The sequence below is a fragment of the Lichenostomus cassidix genome, chromosome 1Ab, assembly GCF_008360975.1.
Source record: "Lichenostomus cassidix isolate B80296 chromosome 1Ab, HeHo_3.0, whole genome shotgun sequence".
Lineage (NCBI taxonomy): Eukaryota > Metazoa > Chordata > Aves > Passeriformes > Meliphagidae > Lichenostomus > Lichenostomus cassidix.
In genome coordinates this window covers 846,739-863,660 of record NC_139481.1, presented here as the reverse complement: position 1 = coordinate 863,660, position 16,922 = coordinate 846,739, and the positions used below count along the sequence as shown (strand labels likewise).

At 48.0% G+C, this 16,922-nt stretch overlaps 1 protein-coding gene across 1 annotated transcript in view; it reads right to left on the bottom strand.

Annotated features, from left to right (window-relative positions):
* RERG (RAS like estrogen regulated growth inhibitor) overlaps positions 1–8,478 on the bottom strand; it is a 45,070-nt gene extending 36,592 nt beyond the window's left edge. Inside the window, exon 1 of the mRNA XM_085049264.1 lies at positions 8,063–8,478. Coding sequence (XP_084905390.1) covers positions 8,063–8,123 — 61 coding nt within the window. The 5' untranslated portion in view covers positions 8,124–8,478. The remainder of the gene's footprint in view (positions 1–8,062) is intronic.
* Positions 8,479–16,922: the final 8,444 nt, after the last annotated feature.

Below are 16,922 nucleotides of genomic sequence, written 5' to 3'. Positions count from 1 at the left end.
CAGTGTTGCTTCTGAGCTTTATTCTGCTGTCAGTGATGAACATCAGTGGATGAGCCACAAAGGCTCACAGGGATCCCCAGGGCTGCCTGAGCTGCTGCCAGGCTGGGAGCAACCAGAGCTGAGCTCAGCAGCCCTGCACAGAGCTGTGGCAGTGCCCAGCTCACAGTTCTGGGTGACATCAGGCTCTCAGTGTCCCTTCCTCCCCCCAGCTCCCACAGTGGCCACTCAAGGCCATGCAGAGGGCCATGCTGGTGGCCACTGTTCCCAACTGGTGGCCACTGTTCCCAGCTGGTGGCCACTGTTCCTAGCTGGTAGTCACTGTTCCCAGCTGGTGGCCACTGCTCCCAGAGCCCCTGGGGAGCTGCAGTGCTGCTCCAGCCCTGAATTCCCTCCCTGGAGAGCATCCTGTGCCCTGTCCAGTTCCATCCTTGCACCTGAGCACCTTCCCAGCCCCATATCCCACATTCCCCCTGGCCAGCCCTCTGCTCTCATCTGCAGCTCCTGTGCTGCTCAGCCCAGCCAGCAGTGTCAGCAGCTCCCTGTGCTCTCCAGCCCAGCCAGGACGTTTTCAGCATATTCCCTCATTTTCCTGTGCACAGACCACTGTCTAACGTTTCTGGAAAGGCAGCTGGAGACTCCAGCCAATTTCTGTGACATTTCAAAGCTGCACATATGTTTAATGTATCTACAACTTCCTTCCCCAGGGCTTCATGCTTCTCTTGCCATTCATTTTTCACACTGGATGCACAGAGTATGAGTTCTCTCCATGATGTATGGCACTTCCCAACACCTACATGGCAAACCCATTAGAAACTGAAACAGCTGCAGGCTAACTCCAGCAGTGAATGCTCTACCTGGTGGGAAACAATCATAAAAAGAACTTTTCCCATTCAGAGCTATGAAAAGGCAATAGAAACAGCTGCACCTCCTCCCAGATTGTTTTTCTGTGCTCAGGACGAGGTAGGAGCAGGGAAAAGAGGAGGGGCTGGTTGGATTGGAGGTGGATGGAAGGAGATGTGGGCTCAGCCAGGTGGGCAGGTGGAGCTCCAGGAGCAGCAGAATGGGGAATTCTCTCTCCATCAGCACCCCAGACTGGCTGGGGAGAGCAGAAGCTGAGGGATGGCTTTGGCCAGAGCTGGCATTGCCCTGCAGCAGGGGGTGTGTAAAACTGCCAGAATGTGAGCAGACACTGAGCTGGAATGGGAGCAGCAGATGGCTGAGGGTGCCAGAGCTGCCTTGCTCTCACAGCAATCCTGTGTCTCTCCTGCTCAGCAGGGCTGGGAATGTCTGCCAGGCATGAGGTGGGAGAGCACAGCCACCTCAGTCAGCAGCACAGAACCACAGCCCTGAGAGCAGGGCTCAGCTCATTTCATTGATCCTGCTGCTTCAGGGCAGTGGTAGCTTTTCACACACCTAAAATACTTATTTTTGGGTGCTGTAAGTGTAAAAGGTTCAAGGGTGGCACAAAAACAAACGCAGAAAAAGAGTTTGCTTGAGAAACACAGACACAGCTTGTCTCTCCTGCTCTGCCACAAACCCAAAATAGGTACATTTCCCCACTTTGTGACCAAGCCTAGCTGTGCACAGATACACAGTGCTTCCCTTTTGAACCTGGGCAGAGCTGGCTTCCTGCAATGACCTGGAGCAGTCCCAGCTTGGAACATCCTCCCAGCCCACGGCAAGGAATGGTTTCCAGGACAGTAGGAAGCACTTCAGAGTGAGTGTTCTGTGCTGCATCCCAGCCCTGCTGCCAGGATGAGCTCAGCTGGATCTCATGCCCTGAGCATTGGATGATGCTCAGTGTGGGCAAAGAGGAGCTGGGGCTGAGAGAGAGATGGGAGCAAGCCCAGAGTGAGGAGGGGAGAAAGGAACTGTAAATACAGAGTTTTGCTGTAAAGGAAAAGCCATTGCACCATATGCAGCCTCTGGGGAATATGCACTGAACTGGCAGGGGAAAGGGGAGGGTGAGAGCTGAGAAAAAACAGGGCAAAAAAAATGTATATGCAAGGCAAAGGTAGGCAAGGATTCAGATATCAGGGAGGTGAACAAGTCTGTGGAAGGATAAAAGTCTTGGTGTTTCTGAAAGGAGCTCCCAGTGCTCCCAGAGCCCTGGTGGGAAGCAGCAGTGACCCAAGAGTGCCAGCCTGGAGCAGAAGCTGCCCAGCCATCCCTGGGACTCCAGCAGGGAGCTCTGCAGCCACCTTGGGCAAAACCCCAGCAGGGCAGAGGGCAGGAGAGCTGTGCTATCCAGGCAGGGGTGGCCAGGCACAGCCTCAGGAAAAATGTGTGCTGAGCACATAAATCTCCAATCCTGGCATTCCTTCCCCAGGAATCAAATTGCAGGCTATATTTAGCCCAACCTAAACAACAAAAAAAGAGCAGCAGGACTGTTCTTAGCTCCACCAGCTGCCAGCAGCTGCTCAGAGGGGAGACAGGTAGAGCTGCTGTCAGATGGAGTGAAATGAGATGGAACAGGGGAGGATTGAATGAGCCACGTTGGCATTTGGTTGGGGAAACTCTGTGTTTTATTATTTCATGGTTAGCCAGGAGGAAGATCAGATGTGGAGCAGAGAGTGAATGGTTTCTGCTACAGCAAGGGCAAGGCTGTGGTGAGCCATGGAGAGGCAAACAGAGGAAAGGGAGGAGGAAAAGGCACAGCAAATGTTTGTGAGTCCAGCCCAGGCTCCTGGGGCTCCTTCTCTCTAGCTCTAGCATGGTAAGAATCAACAAATGCAGTTTTTAGAAAGAGTTTGTATCTGAGTGGTAAAGGCCACAAAGCAATTTATTTCACCAGTGCTTGAAGCTGGGGCTCACCCTCTGAACAGACACCAAAATCACCCACTGGGCAGGAGCTCAGCAAGGTCACATTAATGCCACTGGTTGCCTGCAATATTCATTTCTCCAAGGGGATTATTTGTGTTCTTGTTGGGGAAGACATAATCTTAAAATTAGTGACTGAATTGCTGTTATGACTTATCCATGCTCAGTGCCTTCAGAGAGCCTGGAGCTGGCTGGGAAGTGCAAAACAGAGAATGTAACAAGTGGGAGTGTTTCATGAGTGCTTTAGCAGTGAAACAATGCAGGACAATTTATACAGTGGGAGTTAAAGCTGATCACTGAACAATCCCTTCAGCATCTGCTTGTCATTGCCTTTCCTAAGAACAAAGGAAAACTGATCTGCTCTACCAGTGTAAGCAAAAAAAAAGAAAACAAAAACAAAGCCCACAACAGAAAATCCAGTCTCTTTCCAGCCCCATTTCTGGATTCCAGAGGCACAGATTATTACAGCAATCCTCCCTCCACAGATCAGTTGGACTTTGAAGAACTCGTGGCAGCTTTCCCTGTCCTACCAGCAGAGCTGTGAGCTTGAGAACTAATCACTCCTTAATAACTCCAGTTCCCTCTGCAAAAGTCCCTGAAATGCAGCTAGTGGGGGAAAATATATCAGCAGGGATTTGTGCAGTAGAAAAATCACTTTGGGCTTCTTTCCCAGTAACCCACAGGGTGTTGTTGAATGGGGGTTGGGTGACACTGAATTCAGTTGTATTTCCCACAGGCAATTGGGAAGTGATCCCTGCTAGTGTTTCAGACATATCCCCAAGTGATGAAAACAAAACACTGAGCTGCTGAAGGTCTCTCTGGCTTGGCTGCTGCTTGAATTTGTTCTGTAGGAACTTCCAAACCCAGGTATCTTTCTCCCATCCTGGTTTAGACATGGGAAAATGGAATAAACCAGCAGACACAAATAAATGTCTGCTCAGGACTTTCCCAGCTGTGACTCTAGAATGACTGGAGTTGCTGAGATCCTAATTCCTGTGATGGCACAGGTTTTTTGGCAGGTGACACTTCCTGAAGCCACTTTCCTGGTCACCCTTTTCCCCACATGGCCAAACCACCCCTGCTAGCACAGAAACCTGAATATTCAGCCTGAAACACTCCCAGCAAGAAGGCAAAGCTGGATAGCTCACCCTGCAGCTGGACATTGTCTCTTTTTTGGCCAAAACAGAAAGGCTCCTGAGCAGAGGCATTCTGAGCATTCACAGTTCTGAGTTCTGAGCTGGAAAAGCACCAGCCATGCAGTGTTATCCTGTTTTTCTCCTCCTGGTTCATCCATTTTCGCTCCTCTTTAGATTTCTGGGCACACACAGAGTCTGTGCTGACATGGAAGAACAAGGCCTTTAAGTCTTTATTAATTGCTACCACTGTACTCTTAAAGGGAGCTATTTAGGAACTTCTCAGGTTTGTTACCATAGGAATGAAGCTGTAGGATTCAGAGAAAGAACAATTTAAACAGCAACGTTTAAGTAATTCACTTCAACTTTCATTCTCTGCTCCATCCGAGCTCCTCTTGGCCGTAAAGAAAAAGGCTTTAAAAGCTCTTTAAAAAGCTCTTTCCCCCACTCAGTGCTGCTCGCCTGCAGCCCAAATTAGGAGGTGCAGCCCTGTTATCTCCAGCAGGTCTCAGCAATGTCCCTTCCCACCCACAGAGCGTTTCCCCTCTTCCCCGGGGAGGCAGCTGCAAAGAGCCCCTCATCTGGCTTTTTTCAGCCTCTTTAGAACAATGTTTATGTAGCTTTTATACAGTGAGAAGGGGCTGAATGGAGGAGCATTTATGGCACTGTGGAGGGCAGGTTGGGATGCTGTGCTTGGAGGGTTTGCTCAGTGCTCAGTGTAATTCTGAGCCAGGAGAGCTCCTGTGCTCCTGGCTGAGCTGCTCTGCTCCTCTCCTGTCTGTTTGGGTGTGCAGAGAGAAAAAAGGCACAGCAGGACAGGCAGTGATTAGCCATCTGCTGGTTCTCTGCAGCAGGCAGGAGAGACCAGGCAAGGAAGGAGAGCACTGCAGGGCTGACACTGGCATTAGTTATTGCCTGCTGTTGGTTTTTTAAACCTTTGAAGGGTGGGAACTTGATAAGCAGCGAGAAAGTGGAGAAAAGCTTTGTTTTCCCTGGATTGAACCCTTCTGAGATGTTATCACTTGGAGATGCTAACTCTTTTGAGATGTTATCACTTGGAGATGCTAACCCTTCTGAGATGCTATCACTGATCAGATTTGGGACAGTGTTGTGGTGTGAGAGTTTTGGCAGGGAGTGCTCTGTAGAACAGGAACCTCTCCTCCTTTGAGCAGATGTGGCATTAATGGTGAGGCTGGGCTGTTCTCTGCTCTCAGGAATGCTGACAGCTCTGCTGGCTGGCACAGTGACTGAGGACACATTTAGCTCCCCTCAGGTCCTGAAGCACAACTCTTCTGTCTGCAGAGCTGCCTTGACTCCCTGCTGCTCAGTCTGGGTTAGGAAGGGAGAGAGGAGCTTCTCCAGGACATTTCAGTGAGTTTTTAACTCCCCAGATGCTGTCAGGTGCTTCAGCCACTCAGACTGAGCAGCCAAAGCCTGGCTGTTCCTCAGCAAACACAGCCCAGCCAGCAGAGCTGCCAGTGACCACATTCTGGCATGACTTTTTGGCAATTAGAGCCCTTATTTATCACCTTTCCCCTGCCTGTGAGCTCCAGCACCCTGCCTGTGTTCTTCTAGAGCCTGCCTGATCTGCCAGCTGTCTGGCCAGGGCTGCCCCACTGAGCTGTGACCACAGGACTCTGTCCCACAGCGGGTGACAAACTGGTCACAGGGACAGGGAATGACATTGCTCCACTAAAAACACACTTTCAGCACCATTCCAGCAGGGATTTTCCACCAGACCAGAGTCTGGAGCTGCTCTGTGTCCAGCTCTGCTTTCAGCAAAGGTGGAACAGCAATCTCACAGCTCCCACTGTTGTTCCTGTTGGCTACACACAACTAGGTGTTTTCAGACACCAACCCTTTACACACACAAACTCATTTCTCTGGTGTTGGCCAAGCTGTTGAAACTGGAGCCTTTTATGGCAATGGACAGAGAGGTTTTCATAAGCAAGCTGGAGATGCTGGGAGGCACAGCTGCTGCTCTGTTGAGGCAGCTGGTAGCACCCTGTGCTTCTTCCATCCCAATAAATACACCCTGTAGCACTCTGTGCTTCCTGCACCCCAATAAATTCACCCTGTAGCACTCTGTGCTTCTTCCACCCCAATAAATTCATCTTGTGGCACTCTGTGCTTCCTCCACCCCAATAAATTCACCCTGTAGCACTCTGTGCTTCCTCCACCCCTATAAATTCACCTGGTAGCACTCTGTGCTTCTTCCACCCCAATAAATTCACCTGGTAGCACTCTGTGCTTCTTCCACCCCAATAAATTCACCTGGTAGCACTCTGTGCTTTCTCCACCCCAATAAATTCCCCTCGTTGTGCTGTCCACTTATTAGTGCCTCCATTTCCCCCCCAGATTCACATCTATGGTCACAGGCAAAAGAGGGACCTTGTTAATATTCTATGTAATATTTTCTTGCATCTCAAAGGGGGAAAAAAGGAGAGAGGAGGAGGATTTTGAAGGACTAAGGTGTTTTCATTGGTTTTCCATTTCTTTTATCTCCCACCCAGTTCCAGGACGGGAAGAAAAGACTTTTACGATTTATACTATGTTAATATATTGAAGTCTACAAAAAGGACATAGCAGGCAAAAAGGCTCTTGTTGATCCTATGCTGGTCCTGTCCTAGCATTTTAACTGAGCACTTAACAGGTAGTTTTGTATTTTTTAAATATAAACTCTCAAACTATTAGGAATGCTGGGGAGAGGGAACTCTATTAGTGTTTCTGTATTCCTGTAAATATTTCAATTTTCTCTTGCATTATTTTGAGTCCAGCCAAAAAAATGGACAACCAAAAAACCATTAACTGAATGGAAGATAAACCAAAACTGAAGCTACAAAACGGAGGTAGGACAGTGAAATCTGAATCCAAGAGCAGGGATGGGGTTAGCACAGCAGGGAAGAAGGAAGAGTTTCAACTTATCCCTGTATATTATCAGCATTCCCTCAGGCATTCTGTTCGGAAAGGTGGAATTTAATCTGCATTGCCTCTGAATAAGCAGTGTAATCTCTAAGAGCTCCTGCCTGCCATTTGCCTTTTCTCCTGGCTGCTGACAGAGCTACTCCACTGGTGGTGTTGGGTGAAATCCCTCCTGGCTAAATGTGCTTTTATAAACATCCCATTCTGAATCAGCCAAACTGTAATGCATTTATGGGACACAGCCTTGGCATGTGCAATAGAAAACTCATTTTGGGGAACTGGAGCTGCTTGATGGCAGCTGAGCCCAGCTTAATGCTCTTACCAGGACATCCTATCTGCTGCCTGCTCTTGTGCAGACTTTCCCTAAAATAAACAGTGTCTCACAGCTCCCCAAGTGCCACAGGAGCAGGATGAGCCCCAGTCTCCTCATTTCCTCCTCCCTGTGGTGCAAGGACATGGCAGAGTGGCCGTGGAGCTGTCAGGTTAATGCAACACCCCTGAAGTACCCCAGAGAGGTTGCAACCCTCTCACAAAGCTCCTTGTCTCACCGGAGGGAAGGCTGGCTGTGCAAATGGATTTTTAACATTCGTGCCTCCCCCTTGTGTCTCTGCTATATGGACTCAGCAGACTGTTTTTGTTTCTCTGAAGATCTCTACAAATGGAAACTTTACACATGGTGTTGTCTTAGCTTCCTGGTAAATGTGTAAATCCAGGAGAGCAGTGAAAAAAGAACTTCTTTGAGTTGGTGAGTCTAAAATTTCCTGTGGAAATCAGCCAGAATTACAACAATTACAGAAGTCAGCTAATATTTAACAGAGGATAGGGAGCATAATATTCCATGCCTTCATCGTGGCACAAGCTATGAGGAGACAAATGCAATATTACTAATTCTGGTCCAGCAGAAAAGAATAATGTTGCCACTGACTTAATGAGAAGTCGCTTATATTTAGGTTGAGAAGCTTGTTTTGTTGTTGGGCTTTTTCTTAAAAAGTGATAAAAGCACTTTCATTTGAGAGAACCTGGAGAAAACAGCATGAAAAGGCAAGGAGGAGAGAATCCCTGGCCTGATCCCCACCTCCCTGACAAGAACAAGGTCAGAGATGTCCTTTTTCACAAAGAGTCTGTCTGCAGAGAGAGCAGAAAGTTCCCTGGCGACAAGCAGAAGGAAAGCTCAGCAGTGAACCTACCTGACTTGCCCACGCCAGCCCGACCGAAGATGGCCAGCTTCACCTCGGCACTCTTGGCCATGCTGGAGGAGCAGAGCTGCCAAAGTGCCTCCGTTCGCACGAGTGAGGCACAGTTAGTGTTCCCAGCTCTGCCTTCAGCTTCACCGTGTCATTGTGACGTCAATGCAGAGCCTGGGGAAGAACAGCACAAGGATGGAGCTGCGAGGAGCCAGGGCTCTCCTCTGCCCTGCCTGCCCCCTCCCTGCTCCTTCTGCTGAAATATTCATGGTGATCGAAGCGGTGCTCCTGCTTTAAGCGTTGCAGTGACACTGCTGACACGTTAGGCACTGTTTGTGCAGAACCTGCCTGCAGCTTTCCATTGCTCTTTGCTTCACACTGCACTGGGATACTGCAAAGGGAACTTCACAACCCCAAGGACCTGCCTTGCAGTGCTCCTTTTTCTTCCTTTTCTTCCTTTCTTTTCTTCCTTTTCTTCCTTTCTTTTCTTCCTTTTCTTTCTTTCTTTCTTTCTTTCTTTCTTTCTTTCTTTCTTTCTTTCTTTCTTTCTTTCTTTCTTTCTTTCTTTCTTTCTTCCTTCCTTCCTTCCTTCCTTCCTTCCTTCCTTCCTTCCTTCCTTCCTTCCTTCCTTCCTTCCTTCCTTCCTTCCTTCCTTCCTTCCTTCCTTCCTTCCTTCCTTTTCCTTCTTCCTTTCCTTCCTTCTCTTTCAGCTGCAGTTGTATATATTTACTGTACTTGAATCAACTGCAATGAATCCCTTTTTGCAGAATATATTTGCTAGCCGTGAGCTCTCCCTGGCAGTGCCTGCAGATAGTTAATCTTTCCTCGAGCCCTCCAGCTCCAAAAAGGTTTCAATTACTCACTGCAGTTGCCTAAAAACCTCTAAGCACTTGTACCTTGCTCACTGTCCTAAACAAATCCATGCCCAGAAAGTTCTCCGGAGCTCCTGTTCCAGCTGCCTCAGCTCATCCATAAACATCCAGCAGAGCGTGGGGTTAGCAAAAGGATGCCAGAGTTTCTGTCCTGCACTGGGAGCCGCCGGCAGTTACCTCTGGTCACAGCTTTGCTGTGCGACCTTGATTCTGCTAACCTGGACAGTAAAATATCTAAAACTAGAGCTGTCATTCTAGAGTGCTTTAGGATCTTCAGGGAAAGCAGGGCAATCGTCATGATCATCCCCAGCCCTGACTAAACCATCAAATACTCAGTCTGCCCTTAAAACAGGGTAGAACTTTATGTCTGACTGCAGCTGGTTGGGGGTTTGCCGTTGAGCTGAAGCTCCCACGTTAGCCAGGAATCCTAACAGTGCCGTAGGATGCTCTCCATGTCAGCACTACCTGCTCTACAGCAAAACGCATTTCAAACATGTTTCTTGTGAAAAGAGAAAAACGCCCAAGCCTTTTCCCTATACAGAAACGCTTGTGAAAAGAAAAAGTGAAGCCACGAGACACAGCGAGACACACGGAGGATGGTCCCGCTGCATCTCTGATGTCTAAATGCTCCTGATTCCTTCAGCCTGAGAGAAGAGATGAGGTTGCTGTCCCTCTGCAGGGACAGGAAGCACAGGCTGTGGCAGGACGTGGCGGGATGTGGCACTGGACACTGCATGGCCACAGCGCTGGTGTCTCGCCAAGGCTCGCTGCCGCCCGCCGCTGCCCCGGCAGGATCGCTGCTCCGCGCCGCCTGCGCTCCGCTCCTCACTGCCCATCATTTATTTCCCATGATTTCCCATTATTCCCATGATTTCCCATTTCCCCACAGGATGATCCCTCGCCGCCCCTCTATCCCTCGGGCGGGCTCTGCTCCGCACCGCACCGCTCCGGACAGCTCCCGTGGCACCGCGCCGCATCCTCCCCTAGCCCCGCACCGCGGAGCACCCCGCGGCACAGCCCCGCATCCCCCCTAGTCCCGCACCGCGGCACAGCCCCGCATCCCCCCTGGCCCCGCACTCACCTCTCTGCGTCTCTCGGCTCTCCCGCCGGCAGCGGCGCGGCCGCACAATGCGGAACGGCAGCAGAACGAGGAGCGGAGCCTCCGCCCGCCCCTCCGCCCCTCCGCCCGCCCGTGCGGACCGGCCGCGCCCCCTGCGGGCTGCCCGAGCTGCCGAAGCGGTGCGGAGCGGAGCTGGAGGGATGCGGAACCGGGAGGGATGCAGAGCTGGACGGGATGCGGAGCCGGGCGGGAGGGATGCGGAGCTGAGAGAGAGAGGGATGCGGAACCGGGAGGGATGAGGAGCTGAGCGGGATGGGGAGCCGGAGGGCTACGGAGCCGAGCTGGAGGGATGCGGAGCCGGGCGGAAAGGATGCGGAGCCGGGCGGGAGGGATGCGGAGCGCAGCCGGAGGGATGCGGAGCTGAGCGGGAAGGATGCGGAGCCGGAGGGATGCGGAGCTGGCGGGAGGGATGCGGAGCGCAGCTGGAGGGATGCGGAGCTAAGCAGGAGGGATGCGGAGCCGGAGGGATGCGGAGGTGGTGGGATGGATGCTGAGCGCAGCTGGAGGGATGCGGAGCGGGCTCCGGGCGGGACGCGGAGGGTGGCCGAGGTGGCTCTGTACCCTCGCTGTCGCGTCCCCAGAGCGCAGCCCGTGCCCGACGCGGTGCCCCAGAGCAGGAAGAACCGCAGCCCTGTAATTCGGTGTCACCGCAGCCTTTAACTGCGTGGGACAGCGGCTCTGCTCCCTGGGCCAGCGCTGGCAGCCAGTCCGGCCAACGCTGCTCTGCAGGCTATTTTAACATCTCAAGGACTCTCCTTCCCTCTCCCGTCCTGCTGCTCAGCAGTGCCAGCCCTGCACACGGTGGCAGCACGGTGACAGCACGGTGGCAGCACGGTGACAGCACGGTGACAGCACGGTGACAGCACGGTGGCAGCACGGTGACAGCACGGTGACAGCACGGTGACAGCAGGGCTGCTGCCCCATCACACTGCTTTCCAGTAGCACCAACTTTTACTCGCAGCCCTTCCTCCCGACTTCCCCTCTTGGCAAAAGAAAGTGTTGTTATTTCAATTTGCAAAAGGCAGAACGAATCGTGTAAATATTTCAGCCTCTCCAAGAGGGTCGTGGCAGAGCTGGGGATCAAGTTCTGAAATTACAGCGCAGAATTCACCAGACAGCTCTTCCTTCCTTGTTTAATAAACTATCCAGTAATGTAAAGATGCATTAGTAACAGATGTGAAGCAGAGCTGCAAAGCACTCACAGCTCAGTGGATGTTCTCCTCTGTTTCTGCTCCAGCTCAGATCCCAACGAGATAGCAGATGAGTAAAAGAAAAAGCTCTCCCCTCCCTGTCTGCCTTGGTGCAAAATTCAATAGAAGCTGGGTTGGAAAAGGTCTTCCGTGGTCCAAGTCTCTCTAGAGGAGCAAGATAAGTGTTCAGGGGGCAGGGTGGCAATCCTGAGGAGAAATGAAAAGCTTTTATTCCCTCTAAGAAGTGCCAGGAGCAGATCTTAAAATAGTTGCATTGCGAATCATGGAAAGGCAAAAAAAAAAAAAAATCAGAAGGCAGTTGAGAAAGCAGTAGTGTGGTTTATGCTTTACTTCTTAAAAGCAAAGGCTTTAAGGCTTCTCTCGCTGCTTGGTTTGCATAATTCAGAGGGATTAGCTTTTTACATCCTCCTAAGAGAGCAACTGGTGTGTATTTTGCATCTGGGGCGATGTGTGTTAGTCTCGAGGCCTGACATTTGTTTTGTGTCTGTGGAATTCACCCTGCATGGGGCTGTCAAATTAAATACCATAACTGCCTTTTCCAAAACAGCAGATAATTTATTGGTCATTAAAATCCCAGAGGCTGCGCAGTCAGCTTGTGCTGAAGTCTCTCACTGGTGCCAAGGCAGAAGAATTCAGTAAACACTAATCGTGGATACAGCAAAGGTTTCAGAGACCCAAGGCTGGTCCAGGAGTGCTCCACTTGCTGTTTGTTTTCTGTGAACTCACTGTGTTTCATAACACTGGTGAGTTTTTAGGTGTTTTTTTTCTACCCAAAATGGATTTTTAAAGCCTTAGGCTTTAGTCCTGTAGATCAAGGGCCACCTTGCTTTGTCATAAGCAACATTTTTTTTGTTAATAAGTTTAAAATAAGTTTAAACCAAAATAAGTTTAAACCAAAAATTAAATCACCTACAGAATTGTCTGCAAACTAGCTGGAACTCTTCTGCTGGAGATGTTTGTGTTATGGTTTTAATAAAGCACACTGACAGAATGAAAACCCACTGGTAACAAACGCGACACATTTTGCAACAACTGTGCAATCCCAGACTTTATTAATGAATGAGTAACACTGCTGTGTCACCCTAATTCCTTACAGATGTATCCCTGCTCTTTGAAAGCACCAGTGGAAACTGTCAGAAACTCATTTGCTGTTCACATCCATGGATGTTAGCCCTTCCTGTTCCTCAGTGCTGTTGTGATTGCAGGCTGACTGCCATGGGGACCTCACTGTAATTCATCACTGCTGCAGTGCTCAAACTCCCTGCTGGAACCAGATATTGGTGTTGACAACATCTGGAGGTTTATGTCTCTCATCTTTGCTCTGCCTCCTTCCTTCTGGTTAATCAAGAGGATGGGAAGGGGAAATTGCTGCTGGTGGTAATATCTTCAGGAGGCTGTGATTGCTGGGAGTTTGGAGCTGAATTACTCCTGGGATGGAGGAGACACAGCTCTGTGCAGAGAGGACACCTCAGTGGGTGACACATCTTGGAAACATCCTGGAGGAAAAGCAGAAAGTTCCTTTTCCAGTCAAGGACTGGATGATGTGCTGTCCAGGAGTCCTGCAAACTCAGATCTAATTTATCAACTGCTGGGTGCTGAATTATTTCCTATCTCCTCCAGAGAGAAGTTTGGACTCTGTCATGTGCCTTGAGGTGTTTTCCTTATTTTGGTGCTGTTTTACAGAATGATTCACTGGGATCTACATTGCCACCTTTCCCCACAATGATGGGGTGCAAGTTCCAGAAGGAAAACCCTCAAAAAATATTGAAATACTTGACATGTTAGTGCCATCTAAATACTTTCTTAGAAAAGGAAGTTCTAGAAGGAAAACCCCCACCAACTACTGAAATACTTGACATGTCAGTATCATCTAAATACTCTTTAAGAACTATCCCTGAATTCATTGTGTTTAAGGTGATAAAGGAATTTTGCAGCCTCAGCCTCCTCTCAGAGGAATAAACCCAGAAGGTTTAAACAAGGAAGAGAGCAAGGGAACTAAAATCCATTACTCCAAGAAGGCCATCAGCTCTCCCAGCAGAGCAGGAAGTTGCTGTAGCTGCAGCTGCTGAGCTGCTCTGTGCTGCAGGACACGAGGGGATGGTGCTGCTGATCATCCATCCTCATCTGGAAACCATTCCTGCTCATCAGCCCAGCTTTGGGATGCTAATTGCTGTTATCATATTACCTGTCCAGGTTCCTGGGAGCTGATTGCTGGCTTTGTGTGTTCACTGCAAGTTTCAGACATCAACAAAGACCTTCAGGCACCGTTTGTAAATGATAATAAACCAACATAAAAGGTTGTTAGGACAGAATGAGAGAAACAGTCAGAAATATCCGCATTAAAGAGAAGAAAAAGTTAAATTGATGTTACAACCCCAAATTTCCCAGCATGTTACCCTGTGAGGTGGAGAAACTCTGAAAGAGTCTATTTTAAAATGCAACTAGCAAAGCCACAGTTCCAGAAGTGTTTGAAGCACATGTTAAATTCCTGTGGATTCCCTGCTCGACTGATGGCACAGCTGGAAGGAGTCAATAAAAAGCAGTAATTAAACCAGCAGAATAAAAAAACCCCTAAGATTAAATCTCTGCTCCTTTGCCCAGGGTTCCCATCTTCGTGTAAACACAAATCCCATGGAAAACAGTGCAGCATTTTATGGAGATTAACTAACTGAGCAGTCACTGGGTTATTCAGCTGTTCATTATTCCAGTATCACTGATGGTAAGATTGCAGGAACTCAATTAAGTGTACTCCTTAAAAAACACTGCTCTCTAATGCCTGTACTACACCCTTAATTAGTAGGGTATCATCCATAAAAATAATGGGTTTTAAAAATTCATTAAATGTTTTGGGATGTGGTCGGAAAAAAGATTAAAATAATAAATGTTTCACTTTGAACTACTTAGAGGTAATACTTAAAATTAGCATAATTTATTTTTTGTTCTGGCTTCAGCTATAAAATTCTACAGGAAACTTATAATTTAGAACAATGAATATTGTGAATATTGTGAATATTCTTGCATGTTTAAGGAACATGCTGTCCAATAGTACTTTGTTTTTTTCATTTGTTACTCGAATGTTCTGTCCCAGGAATGAAATAACTCTTTTTCTCCACTCACTCAGGATTGCAGTTCAGCCTCTTAATGCCCACAGGGGCAGAGCAAGTGGGCAAATGGGAAAGAATATATCAAATGAATTAGCTTAGTTATAAGAATTTTGTAATATTTTGGCTGGTGTGGGTTGGATTTATTCTAAACTGTGGAATCTTAAAAAAAAAACAAAACCCACAACCAAAAGCCACAAGTACTGCATTCTGAATTTTTTAATGTCTGTTTAGAAAGACTTTACTGAAGGTGAATTGTGGAGGCTTTTGGATAGATTAAATCTGGAATTTCATATTGTGTGTGTTCTTCTTCTGAGGTTTTTTTTAATGTATTTAAACAGCTCAGAAGATGGATATTTGATGTGACACTGTACAAAAAATATTAATAACACAAAACCTTATAAACACAGAGACAATTGGAGTAATTTTGGCTACAGATTTCTGCCTAGGTGATTTTTGCCAGAAATATTGTGAATTTGTTTTTTAAAGACTTGCTACATCTAAAAATGAATCATCACCCTTTAACACTCAGGAGTTTAAACCTTCTAGGAATAAAGGATTTTAATTCCCTTGCTCTCTTCCTTGTTTAAGGAATTATTCTTGCCATCAGGAAGAGCTCATGATTATCTCATTGCCAAAGACCTTCAGCTTTTTTCCTTCTTACCACAAAGAGGAGAAAAATTATACTTTAGTACAGTTTTATGCAACTGTAGAGTGGAAAAGAGTTTTTTTCCTGGTGCCCACCACTGCAACCAGCAGTGCATAACCACATCCATTCACCCAGATAATCATTTCCCAGATTTGATTTAGGACACTTCATTGAAGTTATTCTGCTCATGTAAAAGAGCAGCAATATCTGAGGGAACCAAAATATCTGAGGGAACCAAGCCTCAGGCTCTGATTTTCCTGCAAAGAACAAAACAATATAAAACTGGAGCTGAACCATTCCTGGAGGGAGATTTAGGACTTAGTGGTGCAAAGAAAAACCTGCTCTGGCTCTGACCCAAAACAGCACTCAGGTCTGAACTGCAACTCCATCAGCAGTGTGTAGATCAGAATTTCAGTCATTTGCAAGGCTAAACCCTCAAAGCAATGATCTTGGTCAAGGGATAAGGATGTAATGAGCTGAGCTTGGGGGAGATGGAGGAGCTGGCAGTGGGTTTATCAGTGGCTTGTAAAGTCCAGTGAGGATTGTAGGGAAGTTGGAGCTAAACACACTGAAAGAAATTGCCTTAGTATTATTTAAACCTATTATTTAAACATTTTCAACTTTTTTCTCCCCCCAGTGAAATATTTTCTGAATTGGTTTTGAAATAATACAATGCTTTTGGGAACTGATAATTTGTGTTGTGGCAATTTTTTTTTTTTTCTTCATCCTCAAACCTTCTACCCAAGATTTTTAGGTCAGAATTTAGAGTCAGAATTCAGGTTCAGCTTCAGTTTTGAGCTCACTCTTGCTGGTTTAGAACTCCTCATGCTTCCCAAGATCTGCATTAGCATCCAATGCTTGTTTTGTTGGTTTGGTTTTTTTTCTTGGATGTTTGGCTCTGGGACTGTGGTTTGTGCGATTTGAGAGAGAATATTCAGATATATTATTTTGAGAAAGTTAACTGGGATGGACTGATGAAGATGGAAGTGTAATTTGGGTTTAATCCACCTGCACATGTCAGAAGGAGTGTGCCAGCAGGGAGAGGAGCTGCACAGCACAGCCACATGTGCTCCTGGAGCTGACAGAAATGAGGGACTCCTGAAGGTCTGAGATGGAGAGAGGAAGAAAAGTCTCCTGACTGAAATTCTGCTTCACCCTCTCACCCACCATAAATCAACTGTGTTTAAGTGACACTTTGCCCTGTCTGAATGCCAGCAAGGGCAGAAAATGCAAGCAGGCCTGTCGCTGTTGAGCAGCTAGCAGAGTAATGAAAGCACCAGTTCTCAGTGGCAAGAAGGAATGACCTTTATTGTTTTGATTTCATCATATATATAGAGTTTTCAAAAGTCACCCAGATTGGTTGGTCAGAAGCCTTCCCCCAGGCCTGATTGGCCAGGCCTGCACTGCCCAAGTTCTGGGACACTGTTCGAATAACATCCAAACTTTATCTTTATTTATAAAACACAAGAAAATTTCTCATGGGAAAACCTGTGCTAGCCACAGAGGCCTGGCTGGCATGGAGCATGGAAAGCAAAGCCCAGCTGTGCTCAGGCCTGGCTCACCGAGCTGCTGCTGAACCCACAGACAGCAGGATTTGGAGTGCATGAGGAATTTCTTGGAAGCAGCATCAAAGCAGAGTGCTGCTCACCATCAGCCATTCACAATCCTGCAGGCTGCAGTCATGCATTTTTGCTTGCTTATCCTTGGGTTTGCAGTTTGACCCGGGAGAATTATTTTAACCCTTGGTGGGCTGGGGGAGCAGACAGGCAACACTCCAGCTTTGATGGATTAGCTGATTAGAGCTCCTGGCAGCCTGCAGGGTGGATTTTCTCAGCAGCAAGTTCTCCAGAGGATTTCTGAGGATGGGATTGTTTTTTCTTGATCACAGAGCTGCTAGTGGAGTGTGTGAA